The 24,561-nt window shown below is 58.7% G+C and overlaps 1 protein-coding gene across 2 annotated transcripts in view; it reads left to right on the forward strand.

Moving 5' to 3' along the window:
- The window catches only part of RASGRF1 (Ras protein specific guanine nucleotide releasing factor 1), a 97,191-nt gene that overhangs the window by 25,148 nt on the left and 47,482 nt on the right, over nucleotides 1-24,561 (forward strand). For both annotated transcript variants that reach the window (XM_035024364.1, XM_035024366.1), the window contains exons 3-6: nucleotides 4,958-5,105; nucleotides 12,046-12,138; nucleotides 14,561-14,814; nucleotides 22,879-22,958. In XM_035024364.1, coding sequence (XP_034880255.1) covers nucleotides 4,958-5,105; nucleotides 12,046-12,138; nucleotides 14,561-14,814; nucleotides 22,879-22,958 — 575 coding nt within the window. The remainder of the gene's footprint in view (nucleotides 1-4,957; nucleotides 5,106-12,045; nucleotides 12,139-14,560; nucleotides 14,815-22,878; nucleotides 22,959-24,561) is intronic.

Genomic DNA, 24,561 nt, shown 5'->3' on the forward strand with positions numbered 1-24,561 from the left:
CGGGTGGATGCATGAGTGGATGGGTGAATGTATGGATAGGCAAATGGGTGGGAGGGTGGATAGATGGATAGGGAAATGGATGGGTAGGTGGGTGGGTGAGTGGGTGGATGGATGAATGGGTGGATGGGTGGGTGGGTGGATGGATGGTTGGATGAATGGATGGATGGGTGGGTGAGTGGATGGATGGATGAATGGGTGGGTGGATGGATAGATAGACGAATGGATGAATGGGTGGGTGGGTGGGTGGATGGATGAATGGATGAATGAATGGGTGGGTGGGTGGGTGGGTGGGTGGGTAGATGGATGAATGGGTGGGTGGGTGGATGGATGAATGGGTAGGTGGGTGGATGGATGGGTGAATGGATGGGTAGGTGGATGAATGGGTGGGTGGGTGGATACCAGGGCCCTTCCTTGAGCCCTGGAATAAGCCAGCTGACCAGAAACCCTTTATTATGGCCATAACACTGACTGTGACCTCGAGGTCAGGCCATGCCCATTCCTGTCCTCAAGGAGTGTCTAGTCCAGCCATGGAGACCAGGTTCTCACACATGAACTTGTAAAGTCAGGCTCTGAGTGTGGTGCTGGGCAGTCGGATGGTTGCAGGTGTTCCCCAGGGATGTTCCGTCCAGTCAGGAAGACATTCGACATGCTCACGGCTAGCTCTGGTACACGAAGGCCCTGGTAAGTACAAGGCACCACGAGGAAGAGACATTACTTCCATCTGCAGGGAGATGAGCGAAGCTGGAAATAGGGTGACATTTGATCTAAGCCAGAGGACCAGGGGCATATTTAAGGGGTTTAACTATGAGCACTTCGGCCCCCAGCCCCACCCCAAGGCTGATGTAGGAGAGAGGCTTCCAGGAATAATGAAGAGACCAAGTGTGGGCTTTGTAAGGTGGAGTGTAACCAGGTCATAACGGGTCTTGAACACCCAGCTGGGGTGTTTGGCCTTTACTCTGTGAGCAGTGGGAGCTATCGAAGGTTTTACACCAGGGCAATAACACAGTCAGGGCTACAGTCTTGAGCGGAAATTGTCGGTGTCGTGGAGGATGGATTCACATGGGAAGAACCCAGACTCAGGGACAGCAGGCGGACCTCAATCTCCCTGCACTAACCAAGAGCAGGGTTGTTTTGAGAACCAAATGAACCTGTTTATGTGCAGGGGCTTTCTACGTGTTGAAGCGATACAGAGTTCTAATTGGTTGTACATTCTGAGAACCAGGACTACGCTGATTTAGAAAATCCACTGATACAAAAATGTCTTAGAGGCAGTGAGACTCTACTACGTATGGAGTCCAGCCCGGCGAAGGGTGCGTAGACACAGCAGCAGAAGGTGGGCCGGGGTGGGGCCCCACAACGCACACAAGCAGGCAGGAGCGGAAAATGGCTCAGCCACTTCAGAAAACTGTTAGATAGTTGCTTACAAATTAGCAATTTAAACTTGCTAGGCCTGCTCTGTGACCAGCAATTCCAACCTTTTGGTGTTTATCTGAGAGAAACAAAAAACATCCACAACAAGTCTTGTATACACGTGTCCTTTAGCAGCTTTATGCACAATAGTCCCCAGACTAGAACTAGCCGAGGTGTCCATCCGCAGACAGACGTGCAGACAAGCCCGGTAGGTCCACACGACAGAATACCGCTCAGCGATGGAAAGCAACCCGCCACAGACGAGCGGAACACAACGGATCAACGTCAAAGTCAATGTGCCGAGGAAGAAGGACCAGACACAAAAGAGGGCAGGCGGTCTGATTCCAGGGACGTGAAATTGTAAGATAGGCCAAGCTCGCCTGTGGCGAAGGAATCTGAGCAGGAGTCGCTTGTGGGATGGGCTGGCTGGGAGGGGTGAGAGAGAACTTGCTGGGGTGATGGAACGTTCTTTGTCCCAGGTGAGGTATGCAGGGATCAAAACCTGTCAGACCATGCACTTAAGGCCTGCGCTTTCCATTCTATGCGCATGAAACCTCGAATTTTAATGATTAGTTCTGCAGCCCCAAATCTCTGACCTCCCCCTTCCATGACCCAGCAGAGAAAACTCCATCTTAGATGCTTCGAGTGATGGGGTCAGGCCCACCAAGATCATCTCCCCATCTTAAGGCCAGCTGCGTCTGTAACACCACCTGGCAGCCGGGGTAGAAACCCGTCAGATCTGTGGTCCCGGGGATTCGGAGGGATTACACCCCAGCGTGGGAGAGGCCGTCCTGAGGCTGACTTACATGCTTCTGTATCTCTAGGGGGAAAGTGCAGATGCTGAGCCATATGCAGCCTCCAGCCCAGTCCATCGTGAGTGTGTGTGAGTGTGAGGTGTGTGCATGTCAGGAGGGAGCCTGGCTCTGTTCCACAGCCCTGTTGAGCCGTGAGCAGTTTTGCCCGAGCCTTATTTAGTTTCTACTTGCATTTACGTAATAGATACATTGTACGTACAAAAGTGAGTTGTAGGGTCCACAGCATGGTCTCTCGGTCTCTCGGTGCTGCGCGTCCACACTTCAGGGAGGGAGCTGTGGGCACGCGCAGCCCCACGCCGTCGGGGACGGGAGCCCCGTTCTAGCTCCAGCTGCTGCGCTCACAGACTCTCGTTTGGGGCAAATCTCGTCCCCTCTCGGGTCTCAGTTTCTCCAGGTAAAAAATGAGACCGTGGGTCTTTCGTGGCTCCCGAGTTTCCTTCCAGCTCTGAGTCTCCAAAGACAGTGCTGCCCAAAGAGGTGCTCAGTACCTCATTATTGGGGGGGGACAGAGAAGCCCAGATCGGCTGCACGGGAGACCTGGCTCCACGCAGAGCGCCGGCGCCCGCGACAAACGAACCAAGTCTCGGATTTCCACGCCCCTGGAGTGCGGAGAAGGGCGGCAACGTGAAGACAGACCCCGTCATCTCTCTGCTGAGTTTCCTTTTCAAAGAGAATAGAGCCTCTTGGGAAGTGGAGAAACTTGAAAACCTAATATTCTAGTTCACACTCATTTCGTAAGGGAAGCAGAGTCCTCGTCTCAAGCAAATAGTCCTGCCAAGCGGAATCCGCTCTTACAGCCTTATTGATCTTTAGACGGGTGGGGAAGCCAGGACCGAGCTTTGATTTCGGGATCAGGACCCTCCCCGGGCACTTGTTCCAGGTCCACTGCACCCCGCTCCCCCTGCCCCGTCTGCCCGCCCCACCACCCCCTGCCGCCTTCAGGGCCGGCGGGAGTCACGACCAGGCTTTCTCAGCCTCCTGGAGTCCCCCCGACCGCCTCAGTGCAAGGCCGTTCCCCACGCGCAGCCGCCTGGGCTCCCGTGTCATTTAGGGCTGAGAGGACGTGTGTGCGGGCCCTGAGCCGGTGACTGAAGCCGGCATCGCCAGCCCGGCGCCCCACTGACCAGCCACATCCAGGACAGCTGAAAAGTCACGTAAGAAGCCAGACGGGAAAGTGTCCCCTTGATTGGGCATGTGGGGAGCCCGCTGGTCACCCCGACGGGTCCCGCTCCGGTGGGTGCAGGTGGCCGCCCTGGGCTGCCCTGGGCTAGGAGCGAGCGGGGGACGGACAGTGGGGATGGTGGGTGAGGGCAGGCTGCCCTCTGAACAAACCGTGCTGCACAGGTGGGGGGCTGGGTTTGTCCCTCACGGGGAGGGACTCAGGGCTCCCGATGTGCCGAGGAGAGAGAGCCCGTGGGACAGGGCTGCTACTGACACAGAAGGGACGGACATTCGGGGGTCCAGGGCGGGGCGAGCAGGGCCTCTGCCCGCTGACAGGGAGGGCAGTCACAGTGTGGTGACCGTCCATGCTGGCACAGCCCCGTTTCACGGATGAGCAAACCAAGGCTCCATTGGAGGTCCCTGGGCTAATGGGTGTGCGAGCGAGCGAGGCCGGGCCCGGCAGGTAGACCGGGTCAGAGCACGGGGCCCCAACCAGAATCTGCACCTGCAGGGCAGGGGTGGCTGTGCCGGGGGGCTGGCGGGACCAGCAAAGGAGTGTGAGGATGACGCAGGCGGGCTGCAGGGCAGGAACAGGGCCGCCCGCGGGGCAGGGGCGAGGCTGGAGAGGCGAGGCGTGGAGCTGGGAGGTGGGCAGGGAGCTCCAGCGGCTGAGGTTGGAGGCCAGATACTGGGAGCCCTCTGCTGTGGAGAAGCCGAGGGTGGGAGGAAGCTGGGACGCAGGCACAGGGAGGGGAGGGGAGGATGGGGACCAGGGGCAGGGAGGACCTTCCCTCTGCGGCCATGCCTGGCCTCCCGGCCTCCTGCGCCGATGGGCCCCACTGAGGCTTCCCTTGCAAAGCTGCTCAGCGCTCCTCTACGGAATGGTGTTTCCCCAGCTCTGACACCTTCACACGGCCCTGCTCATGCTGTGGGGTGTCGGGGAGAACCCTGGCCCAGAGCACAGGCGACCTGGCTCCACCCTCAGAGGCTTGGGACCGGTGACCTTGGGCAGGGCACGGCAGCCCCCTGCCTGGCTGGTCTTTGGCTCCCCCAGCCGGGACACGCTGCAAGTCTGAGGCCTGTTAATCTACACAAATGCTGGGCTACCTCTCCCGCCCTCTGCTTATCCTATGGGGGGGCCCTCTGACCTGCCCCCCTTAACCTTCCAGCCTTGTTGCCAGTCTCCCCCAACACAAGCCTCCCGGCCGAGGCTGCCCTGGGGTGGTCCTGTGCCCAGAGCCCTGGGTTTGGCGTCAGAGACCTGGGCTGGGGGGCACCCCGGAGTCTGGGTCGGAGAACACAGCATTGCGGCTAGAGCCAGCGCTAGCCCAGGAAAGAGGGCAGGGGAGACAGGCTTCAGACAGAAGATCCGCCTGCACAAAGGCCCCGGGGGCCTTGCTGGGGGGAGACGGCACCAGTGGGACCCAGAGGTCAGGGCGCGAGCCGGGAGTTGGGGAGAAGGCCCCGGGCACCGTGTGCAGCATTCGGGACCTCGGGAGTGCCGTCGGTGGGGGCGTCCCACCCGGGCCCAGGTAGGCAGCGAGTTAACCCGCGTGTCCGTCTGTCCGTAGCTACCGGACGCTGGCCACAGAGCATGAAGCGCTGATGCAGAAGTACCTGCACCTGCTGCAGATCGTGGAGACGGAGAAGACAGTGGCCAAGCAGCTGCGGCAGCAGATCGAGGACGGGGAGATCGAGATCGAGCGGCTGAAGGCAGAGGTGACCGCCGGCCGGGTCCAGGCCCCAGACCAGCACCGCACGCCACCCCGGGCTCCTGGAGGGGCGGGGAGCGGGGGGCTGTGACCAGCAGAGCAGGAGGGGTGCATAGTCAGATCTGGGTTCAAATCCCACCTCTGCCCCTGAGCCCTGTGCCTCGGTCTGCAAGATGGGTTTTTTACCCTCACCCGGCAAGGTTGTGAGGATGGCGCAAGATGAGGGGCGGGTTGCAGGGTGCCGTGCCGAGGACCACGCTAAGCATCCTGCGTCACCAGCCAGCACGGCAGGGGCACGGGGTGGTCAGTGGCACGGCAGCCCCTTCTCTGGGCTCTTCCGGGGCTCGCTGGGCGGCCGTCTGGGGACTGCGCTGTCACCAGGCTGAGCCTGCTGGGACCGTGATACTGAGTGCCGTCCATGAAGCGGTATCTCCTTAGAAATGCAGCGCCCAGGCCTCCGCACCCACCCACCGTAGGAGGATCTGAGCCCTCGCCCCACAGCGCACACGGCACCATCTGGCCACATCACACAAGAGCCGTGGGCTCTGCGCTGAGGAGGGGATGGGAGAGCACAGATTCTGGCAGTCAGAGTCAGCTACGTAATTTCCAGGGCCCAATGCAAGGGGAAAATGCAAGGCTGCGGCCAGGAAGTCACCCCCCTCCCCACAGCCCACCACCCCAACCCATGGTGGGCAAGTGACCCCCAACTTCAACCTCCACCTCCCCCAACCTCTGCACGTGATGCACTCGGTACCCAGATTACGGGGTCACCCACCGAATGCACCGGCTGCTGTCTCCCACGGCTCCCTGAGACCCCACGGGTGCGCACTGGCCCCCCCCCCCCGCACCTACACCGAGGCTCCTGCAGATGGATTCCAGTGTCTCCTGCTGATGCCACCCAGCTGCTCCCAGACAGAGGGTAGCAGTGGTCGTGCGTGCCAGGGTGCCCGGGTGTGGGGAGTGGGCAGCCGAGAACCCGCCTCGGGGAGGCGGCGAGTGAGAGGTAGGAACACTGTGAGCTAAGGCTCTGAGACCCTGAGCTGTGCCCCACAGTCCCATCAGATGTCACTTATAAAACAGAACTCAGAGGAAATTATTAAGAATTTCAAGATGGGAGCGGCAGAGCTCCCACGGCCCTGTCCCATGCTCCTGAAGCCAGCTCTGCCTGGAGAGGTCAGACTGGAAGGCGTCGATCCCACCTTGTTGCTTCATCACGAAGCTGCAGTGTGCCCTTGGGAGTTCGGGTTCAACCAAATGTCAGGTTCAGCATACCTTCCCCAGTCCTGCATCGGGCACCTCGGACAGGCCGCCTCAGTCCGCCCATGACCATCCTGAGGGGATGCAGGCTCAGAGACCACAAGCCACCTGCCCGAGCACACACAGCTGGGGGGCGCAGAGCTGGGACTGGAGCCCAGGGCTGGCTGTCCACTTGTCAGTCTTTCCACTCTGCTCGGAGCCTCTTCCCGCACGGCTCCAGGATGCAAGCTTGTCCCGTCTCTAAGCCACCTGGTTCATTCTGGAATCAGAACCATCCCGGAGACCACCCCCCGGGGATCTCCCCCAGCCCAGCACACATCCCCGAGTCCAGGCTGCACCCCGTGAGGAACCAGAGGCCCGACCCCAGTCCCACATTATTAGCTTTATGAGCAAGGCGGTCCAGGTGCCATTCACTCACTCACTCAGCCTGCAACCCCCTGACCGCTGCCCACGGCCTCATCCTCTTCCCCATAACTCCTGAGTCTCGAGGGGCTCCAGCCAGTGCCCAGAGCCGTGAGCCCTGCGCCCTGCACCCTTGTCATCCCACGTTCCTGCCTCGTGGAGTCCTGGCAGGTCCAATGCTGCCTCCCAGGCCCCCGCCCCAGCCGGGAGAACGCTCACTGCCCCTGCTCCGTTCCCACACCCCGCCTGCCTCAGCAGAGCCGACTCCGGGGCGGGGTGCTCCTGGAGGGCCAGGCTGCCCTTTCTCACTCGCTCCTTATGCCTGGCACATAGTAGGTGCTCAGAGAATGCACGGGCGTCACGCTCTGAGCTGGGTCTTGGAGCGATGGAAGTGTCTCCCGCTGGGTCTGGCTGGGGAACGATGACGTCAGCATTGTCACGGAGCTTGCGGTGTGAACCCAAGCAGAAGTGAGTCCTTTATGGGCGGAGAGGGTGTGGGTTCACGTGGCATGTGGCCTTGGCGGGTTTCAGGGCTCTGTGCGCAAGAACAGGGGTGGGTGCCGAGGGGGAGTCCCGTGTCGCTGAGGAACAGAAGCAGGTCGGTAGTGAGTGTGCATGTGTGCGTGTGAGTCAGATGGCAGCAGAAGCCAACTCGGAATGTGGAGCAACGCTTCCAACTGAGTGCATCACCCTCCAGGGCAAAAGAGGCCTCTCAAGAAGACTTTGACAGAAAGGCCGTCTTAGGCTTTCGGGCTGTAGCCTCTGTCTCACACACACACCCTGCAGGGCGGGTGGACACAGCCAGTTCCCAGGAAGTAGGCCGTGAGGGATGCAGGAGGCCTTGGACCGGGACCGCTGGAGGGATCTGAAGACGCTGAGGTCCACAGCAAAGGGAGGGACTTATCCAAGGTTGCTCCAAGGTCACCTGAGTGATGGAGTCCCAGCCCTCGGACTTGGGTCTCCTGGCTCCAGATCCTTGGCCCGTGCCTACGCCCTGAGGAGCCAGGTCTGATGAAAGGAGGCGAATCTGCTGACCACAGTGTCAGCAGCTGCTCAAGCCTGTCGCCGCACACCCCTGAGGACGTGCAGGGGCTCGCCTTCCCCTGCCCTCGCCCCACACTGCCCCGTACCCCGCCGGTGGTCAGCTCACGCATCGGTCAGGGTGACCCGGATCCCGCGGCAGTCACCACCCCCACATCGCGGGGGCCTCAAGCAGCAAGGGTTGCTTCCTCCCTCACACGGGGTGTCCACTGGGGGTCCTGCTCCTGAACGCTTGCTCGGAGTCAGGGACACAGCCGATGGAGCCCCCGGCTCACACGCAGGGAAGGGAACTGCGAGCAATGAGCGCACCTCTGCTCACGCTTCCGTGGACACAGCGCGTCACAGGACCAGGCCCGCACAGCCCTGCCTCGTGCGTCCATGGAGGAGAACCAGAGTCCACAGAAGCCCAAATGGCCACCTGACTGTGCCTCCCCCTTCCGTCCCCAAGCCCCCAACCCGGGCTGTCGTGCGGAACACGGAACAGACTTCCCGAAAGGTGTGAACACAGCAGAGGAGTGGCTTCCACAGCCGAGTCAGGAACCAGCTTACACACAGGAGACGCCCCCGCACTCATGTCCCCTGGCCCTTCCTGGTGGGGGGATATCTCACCAGGACCCCCCCACACACACAGCGTGGTGCTTGGGAGCTGGCTCCTAGTGGCCTGCAGGAGCCTGCCGTCTAACCTTCAGAAGTTCTGCAGGCTGGTTACTCCATTTGTGGGAGTTGGACGTGGACTGTTTCCACCATGAACTCGGCAGGTGCTGCCAGTGGGGGTCTTTCCTTCAGAGAGCCCATCGTTAAGCATTTCATGGTTTCCTTTCCTTCGGGCCCAGCTACAAAATTTGCAGGGCTTGGGGCACAAGGAGGACCCAGGGCCCTCAGAACATCTGGGTGGCAACAGCCGAGCCCTCAGCCAAACCTGGGCCCTTGCGGGTCTGGGGCTCTGCGCAGGTCCTGCTCCCGGTCCCCAGCCCCATCGCTGCACCCTGCAGCCCCACGGCCGCCTCTCTCCAGGGACACATGAGATTGCACCCTGACGGAAGTCTGCACCGCACCGTGCACCCTTGCTCTCTGGCTCACTCGACCACCCCCAGCCAGGCCCCGTCTTTCATCCACGCAGCTGAGGACCTGCTAAAGCAAAGGGGCATCCACTTCTGAGAAAAAGCATCCGCTCCGGGCATCCCGCTTGGCAGCATTTCACTGTTTCAGCAGCGATCTTTCTCCCGTTGATGTTCAGAGGGGAGTGTGGAGCGGTGATGCAGGCCCTGCAGGGCAGGGTAGGAGCTTAGACGCAGTCCTAATACGTTATTGGCTCGAAGCACCCTGAGTCCCGGAGGCCTGGCTCTGGAAGGACCCTCGAGATCTTCAGTGCAGGGTTTGGATCAGTCTTGCAAACAGAGCTTGCCATGGATCCCCAGCACGGAAGGTAGGGCAGTGAGGAGACCGCTCTGGGGAACGTGGGAGAGCACAGCCGACCCCGCAGTCCGCACTGGGGCGCACCTCCACGCCTGGAGGCTTGCCTTCCATGTCCCCTGCTGCCTTGGCATACCACACCCTGCATGCCCCGTGGCTCCGTCCACAGCATCCCCTCCACTGGAAGTCCTCTGTCCCATAGCCCTCCTGTTGGACTCCTATTCATCCTTCAGAACCTCTTCTGGATGGCCCTTGCTGCTTCCCTGGAGAGACCCCCCCCCCACTGCAGTGGCCGCACGCTTGTTCTGGCCTTGTCAGTTGGGTTGACCCCCCTGTTAGGCTGGGAGCTCCTCCAGGGAGGGATCTGGCTTCTCCACCTCCAGCTGCATCTTGCCAGAGCCCAGCACAGAGATGCCACAAGGTCATGTGAACAAGGTTGGCCCAGGGGGACAGAGATGGGCACCTGGATGGCTTGCAAGAGGCCAGAGGGGATCGAGCAGGAAGGAGAGGACGCTGGGCCATGTGTCAGCTCCTTAAAGAGCAAGAAGTATGGGATCTTTAGCAAAACCTTCGCTGCTAACAAAAAAACACCTGGATGAATTCCACTATCAGCTGCTGTACTAAATGCATTCTGGATCAGAGATGCCATCTCGGGGCCGGTGGGCAGCCAGCCAGGGGGCAGGCAGGAGCCCAAGTGCCAGCTCTCTGGGGCTGTCTGACGAGGGTCAACCAAGCAGCCCCTGGGTGCCAGCCTAGCAAACCGGGTCCACAGCAAATCCCCCCCAGAGGGGACTGGCCAGGTTTCGAGAAAGGTTGCCGGTGGGAGCTCCATGGGGTTGGGGTTCCCACCACCTCCCAACGCCTGCTCCTGGCAGGAAGGAGCCACGGCCCACGACCTCTGTAGGGTCCCCGGGCTCACAGCACTCCAGAGTTTGCCCACCCAGCCCGCTCCTTAAGTAAAGACTCCAGAGCTTGCCAGCACTGCCTGACATGGAGCATAGCGCCTGACCTCATTCCATCTCTTTTCCGCCCTGGGCCTGCTGAGGCCTCTGCCTGAGAAGAGCGCCATCAGTTTTAGACACAGGCTACTTACACACACACGCACACGTGCATCGCCGTTGTGAAGAGAGGAGGGGTAGGGTGTGCAAAGCTGCGGCGGAGAAGTGATAATACCAGGCCAGGTGTGGGGCGCTGACCGGGCATCCCCGCGTTTCCGAGCTAAGAGCCTGCACGTGCACATGCGTGTGTCTGTGTGCGCATGGGCATGGGTGTGCACGTGTGTGTCCCTCAGCCCTCTGGAGCACAGATCAAAGAGTCAGCCTGCATGTCGACGTGCAGGTGTTCTCAGAGAATTGGAAAGGGCCCGGGGAGGGGGCCGGGGCGGGGGACGACGGGCGGAGGAAGAAGAGCCCGCGCCGGCCTGAGTGCTGCTCAGATATTTTCAGTCACTCTGCGAGCATCGCTGGGGTAATTTTAGCAACCAGGGGAGTGGAGAGCGGGTAACCGTTCCATTTTGCTTTCAAAACGCTCAATCTTGAGAGCCCATTCCGCGTGCGGTTCAGCAAGTGGCCTTGAGGGGACAGGGCCCTGTGCTCTGCAGAGGGAGCTGGCTTGGTGGCCACGTTTGGAGGCTCCCCAAGCTACTATCTTGAGTCTGTGGGGCCAAGAGGCGGCAGCGTGCTCCTGGGGGTGAGCTCCATGTTGTTGCTCTTGCTCCAATTCTCCTGGAATCCACCTCCCTATGTCGTGCTCTGGTGTGTGCCGAGCACCCAGCCGCGCGTGACGCACCAGGAGCAGGTGGATGGGAGCAAGCAGAAGCGCCGGCTCGGGGCGGCGGGCGAACGCGCCCCGGCCGCCCACTCGAGGAGGCCCAGGTGCCCGCCACCGTGTGGCCAGGGCCCCCTCTCCTGGGCACCACCCCTTGGTTCTGTCCTTGCAGCTGCGCTGGACTCTCTGATCCCCGCATCAGGCGCCTGGAGGCTTTCTAGGGCAGACGGGCGTTCCTTCCCAGGGCTGGCCCGTGTTTCTAGGCCAGCGGCGTCCACAGGGGGCTCCTGGGCAGAGAAGGGCTTCCGGGCAGCCCGGGGAGTGGGGGGCAGCCAGGCCAGCAGGAAAACACCGCTTTTCTGTGATTCCAGCACAGCTTTGTCTGAAAAAATAAGGGGACCGCCCAAGTGTCCATTTACAGATGAAGGGGTTGCAAAATAGGGTACGTAAGTACCACGGGAAATTACTCAAGCTTAACAAGGACGGTGTTCGGACACCTGCGGCAGCATGGGTGGACGTGGAGGACGTTACTTAGACCAAGTGAAATCGGCCGGTCACAGAAGGACGGATTCTGTAGGATTTCAGTCCTGTGAGGACGGAGAGGAGTCAAGCTCATAGTCAGAAGGTTGACGGGGGGCTGGGCGTGGGGGGCGGCAGGGAAACGTTGTTTCATGGGGCCAGAGTTTCAGTGTGGGACGATGGAAAGTTCTGGAGATGGATGGCGGGGACGGCTCCACAACGGCGTGCGCGTACTTTAAAGCCTCTCAACTGTACTCCTGAAACAGGTTAAAATGGTTAAGTTTGATGTTATTTTGCCACAGTAAAAATTAAAAATAAAGGGGCCGATGGTTTGGGGCGTAGGAAAGACAATCACAGATTAAAGGCAAAGCCCCCAGATTACACTGGGGTGCCCGCTGCCCAGACCCCGGGTGCCAGGGCTCCCAGTCCAGTGCTCCCTCACCGTCTGGCTCCACAGCCTCCCGCAGAGCAGGGGACACGCGCCAAAGGCCCCCTGGGGGAGGTGACAGGGCGCTCACTCACCACTGGGACCCGCGTCTCTGTTACAGATCGCATCCCTGCTCAAGGACAATGAGCGCATCCAGTCCACCCAGACCGTCACCCCCAACGATGAGGACAGCGACATCAAGAAGATCAAGAAGGTCTGTACCAGCCCCCCTAGAGAGCCTCCTGGCACTGTCACCCCTGTCCCCCTGCCCCCCTGCCCCCAGGGCAGCCTGAGACAGGACCCCTGAACAGCACTGGTCAGGCGGGTTCTCCGAGCTGTCCCTGGGGGTAGTGGCCTCCCCGTTTTATGTGTAGAACAGGCTCCAAAGCGGAAGGAACCCAGGCTGCAGGCTCCAGCTGTAAGCTTTTCTCATATAATGGGGGCAACCTCCTAAGGCCCCCCCGGCCCCGTCCCCCCTGCCACACACCCTCCCCTGGCCCCCTCCCCCACTGCCCCACCCCAGCCCCCTCCTCAAGCAGATCCTTCCTCTCACAGCTGCCCCTTCTAGTCCCCCGCCCACCTCGGCATGGGAGCCCCTGGACCCCAGAGCTGCCCCTGCTGGTTTGCCCCGTGAAAGTCCAGAGGTCGTAGAAGGCCCTGGGAATCCGCCTGGTGGCTGGGGTGCCGACCAGCACTGTGGGCCGGCCGAGGGCGGCAGGTGCACAGGGAAGGGGCGTGTGTGCGTGTGCAAGCTGCCAGACTTGAAGTTGGGGAGCCCGAGTCACCCTAAGACAGCCCAGTGAAACTGGACAATCCTGCATGTGGAGCGGGCAGAAAGCCCCGACGCCCCCAGACCAGAAACTGCACACGGGCGTCCTCCCAGGCCAAGTTCAGCCTCCCGGCGTGTCTGGGGTTCTGAGCCCGCACAGTGTGTTTTTTTTCTTTTTAATTTGTTGCCAGTGCTTTAGAAGCTAAACACTTCACATAAAAATCTGGATTTTGTTTCTCAAAAATAGAAATAGCTAACATTCATTAAGCACTTCCTATGTGTCTGATACTATTCTAGGAGCTTTATGCAGATTAATTCATTCCTCACTGAAAACCCTCTGGGGTTTCATTATTATCTGCATTTCACGCACGGGGAGGCGAGGTGCAGAGAGTCAAAGGCCCTTGCCCAGGTCACCCAGTTCGGCGTTTGCTCGTGATGTTTCAACCCAGCCAAGCTCCAGAGCACATGTCCTCTGTTCCCTGGACACAGCCCCTCCTGGAAAACACAAGGTCGCACAGCCCGGGGCCCACCTGCCACACAAGCCCCATTCGTCCCAGCGGCCGGCCTCCTGCGTCTGGAGGACCTGCCAGGCCCCCGCGGGCCTCGGGACTCGTCACCAGGTCCGAGCCAAGCCCCACCCCGGCAGGGGCATGCTGGACTCCCTCTGCTGTGACTCCCCTGGGCTGCTCAGCCCATTTTGAGAAGCCCTTCTGGTTGGAACTTTTTTTTTTAATATTTTATTTATTTGTCAGAGAGTGAGAGAGAGCACAAGCAGGGGGAGCAGCAGAGGGAGAAGCAGACTCCCCGCGGAGCAGGGAGCCCGACTCGGGGCTCGATCCCAGGACGCTGAGATCATGACCCGAGCTGAAGGCAGACACCCAACCGGCTGAGCCCCCCAGGCGCCCCTGGTTGGAACATTTTAAGTACCAGCTGAAATCCTGCTCCATCCCTCCCTCCATTTTCACCCTCCTGGGCCTCAGGGCAAGCCCTCCCTGGTGGAGAGAGCCTCCCTATCTTGGAAGAGAGTGGTCTGGGCTCAGGGCTGGCCCCGTCTCTGAGACAGACAGCCCCAGCCACAGATCCGCAGCCGCCGACTGAACTTGCTGCTGGTGCCCCTTTCAGCTGAGACTGACGAGCATCTGTGCCTGGTCCTCAGCAGGCGACCCCGGGACCCCCCGCCCCGGGCTCCATGCCAGCCGCAAGAGCCGCAGCGAGCTCTGTGTGGCTGGGGATCGAGGTCCTCGCCCGAGTTCTTGCCAACACGCGGCCATGCCAAGCAGCCCGACTCCAAGATCAAGTATCAGCGTCCGTTCCCCCACGGAGGCAGGAGGAGAGGTTCCAGGCAGAAGCGCTGACGAGGCCCCAAGCATGAGATTAACTCATTTGCCATGTTCTGTTCAATTTGATAATCGCCCTCTCTCCAGACGAGTGTTCATAGGAACTTCTGGGCTTTCAGGCCAGTTGTTAGCCGAGACGTGGTGGGCCCAGCACGGCCTGGCAGGCCCCTGTTCTCCGGCCCCCTCCCGTAATGCAGGCCCGGGCCACCCTTTTCCTCCTTCAGAGAACGCTTCTACAGCCCCCCGGGGGTCTCGTTAGGATGCAGAGGTCCGGGGTGGGGCCTGGCATCTGCATTTTGGCAAGCTCCCCGACCGCACTGGAGCCCGGGGGCCCCCTCGTGAGCCCCGTCTGCAGATGGGGGACTGGTCAGAGCTACCGGGCGACTCGCCCAGGACCTCGCAGCCTGGCCCTCGGCAGGGCTGTCCCCTGCACACCCAGCCTGCTGGGGGGCAGGGGTGGCAAAGCCCGGTCCCTACCCTGGGGGCCACGCGGCCTCACTGACGGAGCCCCCTCCCGCCTGGTCCCACAGGTGCAGAGCTTCCTTCGGGGCTGGTTATGTCGGCGCAAGTGGAAGACCGTCATCCAGGACTACATCCGCTCGCCCCACGCCGACAGCATGCGCAAGAGGAACCAGGTGGTGTTCAGCATGCTGGAGGCCGAGGCCGAGTATGTGCAGCAGCTGCACATCCTGGTCAACAACTTCCTGCGCCCGCTGCGGATGGCAGCTAGCTCCAAGAAGCCCCCCATCACGCACGACGACGTCAGCAGCATCTTCCTGAACAGGTGAGCTCCCTCAGAGGCCGGCCCACCCCGGGCGCTCGGCCACGGCGGACGGAGACCGCCCGGCACCGCTGAGCGAACGGCCCCCACGGTGTGGAGGCCGCCCGAGCCACGTGGCTCCAGGCCACCCCCCCGCAAGTGGGGGTGCCGTGCAGTGGGTGGAGGTGCCCCCTGGGGCGTCGTGTCCCCCGGGGCAGGCCCGGCATGTCTGCAGACGCATCTGATGGCCAGAACCTGGCTGGGCTTGGGGGGTGCTGTGGGCCGCGAGGGGGCCGAGGCCAGGGCTGCTGGGACCCCTGGCGGGCACAGACAGGCCCCCCAGCAGGGGCTCGTGGCTCCCGCCGTGTTAATGCTGACGCTGAGAAGCCGCGGCGGAACTGTTCCGAGTTTTATTTTTTTTTTTTAACTGATTTTTTTTTTTTTTTAAGATTTTATTTATTTATTTGAGAGAGAGAGAGAGCACATGAGACGGGGGAGGGTCAGAGGGAGAAGCAGACTCCCCGCCGAGCAGGGAGCCCGATGCAGGACTCGATCCCAGGACTCCAGGATCATGACCTGAGCCGAAGGCAGTCGCTTAACCGACTGAGCCACCCAGGCGCCCTGTTCCGAGTTTTAAATCTGGCCCCGGAACGCTGACTGTGCTCCACTCTACCCCGATGGGGCCGCAAGGACCTAGAGGCCAGGCTCTGTGCCGAACGGCCCACCTGCCCTGCAGACGCACTTCCCGTTCCCAGATGGCGACTCTGGCGTCACTGTGGGCCCCATGCTGCCCCAGAAGGCCAAGCTAGGGGCCACCCTTCGGCTGTCAACCTCTTTTTAAAGGGGGTTTCTTAAGAAATGGTTTAAATAGATGAGCTTTTTGGTGGGTGTTAAAATTGGGTGAATGGATGTGAAAACACATAACCAGAGTGCAATGTGTGAGCAACCCCCCCAGGAATTAGGGTGGGCCGCCGTGTACCCCGAGATGTTCCTTCGGCTGTGATCCTGCCAAAATACGCCTCACTCAGCCACTTCACTCACCCTAACCGGCCCTCACCCAGGCCTGCCCCACGGTGGTCAGGACCCAGGGGGTGCCGGGTGCGAGGGGCCTGTGGGGTGGTCCGGAGGTGATGGAGAGGTGTGGACGCCGGTCAGGGGTCCGGTTAGAGAGGCCCAGAGTCATTGGGATGGGCAGGCTGAGGCCGTGGGTGTGGACGCCGCACCAGGGTCGGGGCAGGAAAGAGACGGACAGACAGACGGGGCGGGGAACAGCCTTTGACCTCATAAGACCTTCTAGAAATTGAACCACCTGGCCTTACAAGGTTGATGCTTAATATACATGTGGAACAGAATTTTTAAGTATTACATAAATGCCCTTATTTCCTAAAACCAAGAAAATCAATTACCTTTTTGTGAAATCGGGTAACACTTACCCCAGAAACTGCAGTGGGGTCTTTCTGATGGGGTGGCAGGATGCACCCCTTCCTGAGCGCCCCGGGTGGTGCAGCAGGGTCCACAGACATGCACACGTGAGCGCAGGAGTGGGGACCCACCCTGTGCTTCTCTGTTGGGAGGTCTGGAGTGGAGCTGGGGAACCCCATCTCCCACTGGTGCCACGGCCACGGGTCACGGACTGCACCTGCAGGCAGCCCAGAGGCTCGGCGCGGCTGACCCTTGGACACCTCGGGGGTGAAGGGCGCACACTCGGAAATCCACACATAGCTTTGGGCTCCCCGAATCTTAACTACGGATAGCCTTACTGATGACATAAGTCAGTCAACATGTAATCTGCTCGTTAAATGGTTTATAGACCGTAACTTACAATAGAGAAAGCTGGAGAGGAGAAAACAGCGTTCAGAAAATCACAAGGAAAATACATGTTTGGCGCCCTACTGTATTTATCAACGAAACCCGCAGGTAACGGGCCGCGGGGTCCGAACCCAGGCCGTTCGGGGGTCAGCTGTGCTGTGGGAGGTATTGGTACCCTTCTGTACTGCACCAGGTTCTCGCATTTTAGGCCACGATTGCAAGCCTTTGGTGACCGCTTGTCACAACCACTAAGAAACGTGTGCTTTTGCGTTTCTTTAATCTTTCCATGCTTTTATTATTCTTCATCGATCTTTCATGGACTTCTTTTATCCTGGAGTCTTCAGTTAAGAGTTTTTAGGCTGGCTCCCCTCCTTCGCTCAAAAGTTGTTGAAAAAAATAGCCCATGGTTTTTATCTCTCAACAAGTGCGCAATCAGGTCGGAGGCCTTTGCCTGAGGATAAACAGGAGGGAGGAAGCTTCCTCCTCCTGGCGCCAGGCTCTTGCCATTGCGGTCTCACTGATCCTGGTCCAAACAGCGGCAGCCTCATCAGTTCTCACGGCCTCCAGGAGCGTACCTGCCTCTTACAGGGGTTGGAGGATCCAGTGAGGGGTTCATACACAGCATCTCGCACCGAGCTACGTGTCCGGTGCTCCGTGGGAGCAAGACATTAACCTAGCAGTCACGCCCCCGGTGATGCACCTGCCAGGAACGGAATCCACATCGAACGGGAGGGGACGCTTCCCTCCTCCTCTGTGAGGCCAGTGTCCCTCCAGCATCCAAAGCAAAGTCTGTTTCCTATCAGATCTTGTAGATACAGAACATTACCAGGTTGGATCCAGAAATAATCATGAGTAAATGAAATTTACACCAAGAATGCAGGGCTGGTTCAACATGGAGAAGCAATCAATGTATTCCACTCTGTTTTTCTTACTGTTTTAAGTAAGAGAACCCAGGGAGCATATCCGGGGATGCACGTCCTCTGGGGCTGGCTCCCTCTTCACCCTGGCCCTGATCTCCAGTGGGAACAGGCTGGAGTTCTTTCCTTCCAGGGGGAGGAATGACCTAGGAGTGGGTGCCTTGTGATCATTAGCAGCTCACTGGATGGTCCGTGGGGTACAGCATGACCTTCACCGTCCGTCCTCTGTGCCCTCGTGAGCACAAGGGGTGACGCTTCCCTTGCCCTCATGACAACCCCAGCCAGCACTTGGCGGGAGTGAACATTCCGGATGACGCTCACCATGTTACGGTGGCGCTTCGTGGAACCTGCTTTGCACCTGCGTGCTTTCCAGTCCTCAGCGACGCCCCATGAGGCTAGAGCTCAGAGAGGTTGCAGGATGTGCTCAAGGGCACACAGCAATCGTGTGTGCTGCAGTTTTAGCCCAGCCCTGTTTACTGTTAAGCTCTGTACTCCCCACTGCCCTGCTCAGTAGCAGGCTGGGATCCTGTCCCCTGACCCCCAGCCTCCTCCCCCTGCTCATGGTCGCGAGGGTCTGGAGGTGCACTCCACCTCCCCCCTGCATCGCTCGAGAGCCTTCCCCTGCACGTGAGCCCCTCTGTGGAGGCAGCACCCGGGACGCGGGCAGACCGCCTGCGCTCCCTGCCTCCAACCATGGAGGCTGCTGACCCACTTTCAGAAGAGATTCCTGTACATGGCTTTCTGCTGGATTTGCTTTTAGGCTGAGAGGTCCGGCCCCGTTGGAAACCTGATGCTAACTTGGTAGTTGCTGGAGCTGGGGAAGGACTCTGTCCAGGCTGGCGGATTCCTGGAGGCTGCCGCAGGGCGGGGAGGGGTTCACGGTGTGCTCCCCCAGTAGGGGAAGAAAGGTCTTCCGAGTAAACGTGTGCAGGAGGTTTGGGTTAGCCCAGACAAGAAGCTCGCACACTGGGGCTATTTCCCTACGGTGGAAACCTCTCCCGGCCCCCCTGTGCTGGACACCATAGGTATCGCCTGCGACCAGAGGCATCCTGCCCCGGGGGGCGGGGGGCACAGGTGGCTTGTACATCGATGCCCGCTCGGACTGATGGGCTGTGGCCGCCTGCCGTCCTGGGTTGAGCAGGATGGTGAGACCGGGGACGGCGGGGAGGGCAGCGTGCCACCAGGGATTAGTCGTGTCTGCACGGGAGGGGCGATGGGTAACGGGCTGTGTGGACGGGCAGAGGGTGGGGCGGGAGTGCAGGGGCCAACCTCTGCCCACCTACTCTGGACTGCCCATGGGTGAGTCATGCCCCTTTCTGGGCTCAGGGGGCAGCAGGCAGAATGAGCACGTCCCAGGTGTGTTCCGCAGACAGATCACTGCCTCTCCCTCGAATGTTCTTCCCACCCTGCCGTCCTTGACAGGCATCTCCTACTCTGTCTTCACGTTTTCCCTTGGCTGTCACATCCCTGGCCACCCCCATGTCCCTTGCCATGTCCCTACTTATGTGTTCCCAGGGCCCTCTGCTGCTCTTTGTGACACCCATCACACTTAAATAATGACTTACTCTGTGTCTGGGTCCTGCTTGCTGTGGGTGGGGTCAGGGCCATCGTGTACAGCTATACCAGCTACGCACTGCACAATTCAGGGTCACTATTCGCATGGGCCAGGGATCAGCACAGCTTTTCTGTAGAGCACCAGATAGGAGGTATTTTAGACCTTGTGTGCCATGTGGTCTATGTTGAAAGTAAGCAATCACAGGCGATCCATGAATGAATGCGGATGGCTGTGCTCTGATAAAACTTCACTTATGGATGCTAAAATATGAATGTCACATATGTTCACGTACTATGAAATATTCTTTTGTTTTTTTCCAAACCGTTTAAAAATGTAAAAATCTTCCTGAGCTTGCAGGCTGTACAAAAACGGAGTGGACCAGCACCTTGGATGGAAAGATTGTGTGTCATGGAGTTGCCATGTTCACCCAAAATATTCTATAAATGTAATATAATTCCACCCAAAGTGCAGCATAGCAAAGTGATCTTGAAGTTCAACTGAAGGAATAAATACATATAAGTAGGTAACAGTGTTTTCAAGTAAGAACAATGAAAGAAACATGCCCAACTTTAATTAAAATGTTATAAAGTTTTATAAATATATTAAAAGGAATGAAAACCGCCTGAGGGTAATGCCAGAAAGTAAGATAGAAAGTCTAGAAACAGACCTAAGACCGTATAAAAAGCAGTAACAGTCAGGGGGCACCTGGGTGGCTCAGTCGTTGAGTGGCTGCCTTCGGCTCAGGTCATGATCCCAGGTCCTGGGATCGAGCCCTGCATCGGGCTCCCTGCTCAGCGGGAAGCCTGCTTCTCCCTCTCCCACTCCCCCTGCTTGTGTTCCCTCTCTCGCTGTGTCTCTCTCTGTCAAATAAATAAATAAAATCTTAAAAAAAAAAAAAAAAGTAGTAACAGTCAGAAGCAGCATAGAAAAGCAGCGGAAACAGCAGGCGTGTTTGATAGATGCAATCGGGCAGTTGGCTGACCTCACCGGGAGGATTGCATTTATCCCCCTCACTCGCATCTCACACCAGTTAATTGCAGTTGAGTACTTTCGTGTAAAAATGAAGCAACAAGGAGGTGCCTGGGTGGCTCAGTCGTTAAGCGTCTGCCTTCAGCTCAGGTCATGGTCCTCAGGGTCCTGGGATCGAGCCCTGCATCGGGCTCCCCGCTCAGAGGGAAGCCTGCTTCTCCCTCTCCCCCTCCCCCTGCTTGTGTTCCGTCTCTCACTGTGTCTCTCTCTGCCAAATAAATAAATAAAATCTTAAAAAAACAAACCTTAAAAAAAAAAATGAAGCAACAAAATAAAACAGGTGTGTCTGCAATCCATACACACTCAGAAGCAGAAGACAGAAAGAAATGATATGCCTCACAAAGCAAAATGGAAAAACTTCCAAAAAATTAAAACAGTAAACACACAATCAGTGGGCAGATAGCTGAGCAAAAATGTCTACAACATGTATGTTAGGTTATGTGCTTCATATACAGGGTTATTTAAAATTAAGAAGAGACAAAATAGTAATTGGACATGGCTAGGGAATTCACAAAAGAAGGAATTCAGATGGCCACTACATAGGAAAGATGTTCAAAGAACATAACAATGACTTTTTAAAAAACTCAAATCAAAATGAGATCACTTTATTTTCTTATGAGATGGGTGACAGTGGTAGCTTCTAAGTAGTAAGATTACAGGTGAAATTCGCTCAGTTTGTACTTTAAAAACGGAGGCTTCATCAACTGTGTTTTTCTAGTCCTAGCTTATGATGTTCTTAACATGCTACTACAGTAGCCTGTGCAGTGTTGGAATTTAAGAAGGTTCATTTCCTCCCTAATGCATCCTGAGCAGTTGTCGCCTGGAGGTGCCTAGGAATGGTGCCCCTGTGTGTTGCTGGGGCTGTGCTCCCTCAAGAGCCCTGAAAGTCCCCCGACCCCCAATCTCCCCATCTCAGATCAGATATTCTTCCCTTTGTGCATTCTCACACACACTTAGGTCAGTCAGTCTCCTGCTTCTGAACTGTCCAAGTGGTCTTCACACGTGGCTGGCCAAAGTTCTCAGGATTGGTACGTGTTTGTTCACTCAACAAACTAGTTAGGGGCCACAGAGAGACAGAAACCAGCCTTGTCAAAAGTCACTCTATAGGGGACCTGCTGCCTAAAACTGAAAATGACTTCAGCCATTTGGGGTGGCCCTGGTCAGGGAATCAGTGTGTCACCACACCTGGGGGACCATTCTCACGGGACTTCAGGGAGAGGACAGTCGAGTCTCCATAATGACAGGACCCACGCTCAGAATGGAGCTCAGAACGCGTCCTCTACTTGGAATCTCGATGTCCTCTCTGGCGCCATGGTTTTCTTCCATCCTGTACATCTGGCGGATGTGACCGAGTTACACTGTGCTGTTCAGCCTGGAGGTGTCATCTGGGTGTCTTTCTCCCCGACTCTCCCCTCAGCCTTCCCCTCTTCTCCCCCTGGGGTCTCGGGGGAGACCCATGCTCTGCTGCCCACAGGCCCGTGCCCCCCTGCACCTTCCACCCCCGCCCGGCCTGTGGTTCTGAGGCAGTGAGGCCCCCCCCGCCCCCACCCCGGGACACAGGGCTGGGAGCGGGGACTGCCCAGGGGGAGGAGGGAGGGCGTGTGAGCAGAGAGCAGTGGCTCAGGCGGCCCCAACCCCTCCTCCCAGGGCCTCACTTTTCCTGTCCAAGAACAGGGTGCACGACTTAGCGTCCTTTTGGACTCCTTGGTCTGGTTCAAGGCGAGCCCCAGGCACACGGGGAGAGCCCCAGGTCTTCAGGGCGGTAGGAGCTGGGGTGGCGAGCGGTAGCAGAGAAGGATCGGCTGGCAGGGAGGGCGCTGCCGGAGGAAGAGGGAGCCTCTCCCCCGCGGAGACAGAAGTCCCCTTGTCCTCGGAGGATGGAGGACTGGCGAGCTGTCTGTTCTGGGGCCAGCTGCCTGGGGAGCGCACATCCCCCCAGCACTCTCGGCGGTGACAAAGCCGGTGCTGGGGGGACACTGGCTCGTTTGCTTCCCTAACTTGTCCCAAAAGGGTGGTGGAAAGCTAGCATTTACTGAGCATCCACTATGCACCGGGCGCTGACATCATCCCATTGCTTGCAGCGGTTACCTCATTTCACCTCCTTATTTTGTGCAGAAAGATCTGAGGTTCAGAGAGGTTAGGCAGCTTGCTCAAGGCCACATAGCCTGGGATGGGGCGTAGGCTAAGTGCAGCCCTGTGGGTCTGAGGCCACAGCCCTATATGCATGTTATCAGTGGCCTTTACTCCGTATTCTCCAGAGCCCTGGGCTCCTCTGGGGTTCCCCAGGGTCGCTCCCAGATGGCGAGAACTTGGGGGGCACAGGGAGACTGGCGGCCCTGGCCTAGGGAGCCCTGCTTGGGGCTCTCTTGGAATTCTCCAGCAATTCTTTTTTTTTTTTTTTTTTAAGATTATTTATTTGACAGAGACAGAGCACGGAGAGAGGGAACACAAGCAGGGGGAGCGGGAGAGGGAGAGGCAGGCTTCCCGCCGAGCAGGGAGCCCGATGTGGGGCTCGATCCCAGGACCCCGGGATCATGACCTGAGCCAAAGGCAGACGCTTAACGACTGAGCCACCCAGGTGCCCTTTCTCCACCGATTCTTAACAAGGGGTCCTGTGTACTCGTCCAGCACTAGACCCCACGAGTTGTACAGGCCATGCTGACAGGCTTTCACTGGGGACTCCGTGGAGGAAGCGGCTTGCTGCTGGCTCGGGGCCAGGGACACCCTGGAGGGGCAGGAACGCCCTGGGGCGCAGCTCACCCTGTGCTTTCCCTGCAGCGAGACCATCATGTTCCTGCACCAGATCTTCTACCAAGGCCTGAAGGCCCGCATCTCCAGCTGGCCCACCCTGGTCCTGGGTGAGTAGCCGCCCCCCGGACGTCCCTCCCCAGGGCCGCCCTCCAGGCTGGTGGCACTCCCCTCACAAGCCCCCTGAATCCCTCAGGGGGAGAAGGGGAAACACATGTTGGCAAAAACCGTATTTCTAGGAGGAAGTGATATATTTTTAGTTACTTATCTACTTTTCCCTTTTAAAAATAATATTGACGTACCCGTTTGAGAAAATTTGAGAATCCAGAAAAGTAGAAAGGTTTAAAAATATCAGTCATAGTCCTCCCTCCAAAGATAACTGCCATAAACATCTCAGTGTGTTTTCTTCCAGTTCTTTTCTCTGCATAGATCTTGGGGTTTTTTTCCCCCATTTTACATAGTTGCAAACATACTGAATTTAGATTTTGAATCTTGCTGTGGGTTGTTGTTTTTTTATTTATTTCAATCTTTTTACTTAACTTGATAACACAAGTGTTTTGTTATCCTGGACGTGTGATTTTTCACGGTAGCATAATGCTCCACTCCCCATCTCTGGCTCTTTGGAGTTGGTCGCACTTCTTGTTACAGGAAATAATCATCTGTGTGTGTGATTTTCTCCTTTTTACGGAGCATTTCCCTGGGATAGGTTTCCAGAAGGAGAATTTTTTAGAACAAAGAGCTTCTCTGCCCTTAGGCCATGGAGGCCTCTGAGTGGGTGGCACTTTTTTGTTGTTTTCAAGTCATTGACCCCCACTTTCCTTAAGGTCAGAATTCAAGCTGCCCCGGAGAGACGGGGCTGCCCCTGTGGCCGAAGCCCGGCTGAGCACGCTGTCCCCTGGTAGGGGACAACCCTAGCCAGGAGCTCCCGCTCGCTCGGAGTCTGTTTTTCTTTCTTAACGGGGTCTGTAAGCCGGGCTCCGTGGGTCCACCCCAGCCATCAAGTGTTGAAGGGCGAGTCTGGGGAGATAGTTGGGCCCTGGGGGGCTGGAGGGCAGGAGGACCCTGGGGCTGCAGAGCTGGGGAGGCCGTGCAGAGGGCTGGAGGGCCAGACTCAGGAGGGCGTGCGGTATGCTGGGGGGCCTGGGGAGCCAGGAGAGCTGGCTCCAAGCCCCTGCGGACTCACCTTGGGACCTCGCTCACGACCTCTGGCCCAGATGGGACACTCTGGGAGGGAGGCCTCTTGGGGGCCCTCCGTGTGACCCGGTGAGGGAGCCAGCGCAGGGGGCCACCACAGTTAGGACCCCTCAGAAACTCCGGAGCCGGGCGGCCCCTCAGAGGCGTGGCGGATCGAGGCTGGGGGCCCGCCTTTGCGCCCCCACCGCGCCGGGCACTGGGTGGGGTGTGGCTCCCCTCGGCGGAGAGCGGTTCCTGGCAGGAAGGACCCCGATGGGGAGCGCACGGGGCGCGCCCGCATCCTGGAGGGGCGGGGGCCGCCGCAGCGCCCTCTGCACTTGCTCTCCGGGGCCCTCCGAGACACGGGGGCCAGACCGGACGGGCCGTCTCTGCAGCTGTGATTCTGCTGGGGCTGCCCGTCTGGTCCTGGAGGGGGCGGGCGCCGGAGTCCTCCCCCCAACCGAGGGGCTCCCCGGGGCGGGGCTTCCCGCGTGGGCGGGGTTTCCTGCGTGGGCGATGCTCCCCGGGGTGGGGCTTCCT

The sequence above is a fragment of the Mirounga leonina genome, unplaced genomic scaffold, assembly GCF_011800145.1.
Source record: "Mirounga leonina isolate KUSES-001 unplaced genomic scaffold, KU_Mleo_1.0 Mir_178, whole genome shotgun sequence".
NCBI classification, from domain to species: domain Eukaryota; kingdom Metazoa; phylum Chordata; class Mammalia; order Carnivora; family Phocidae; genus Mirounga; species Mirounga leonina.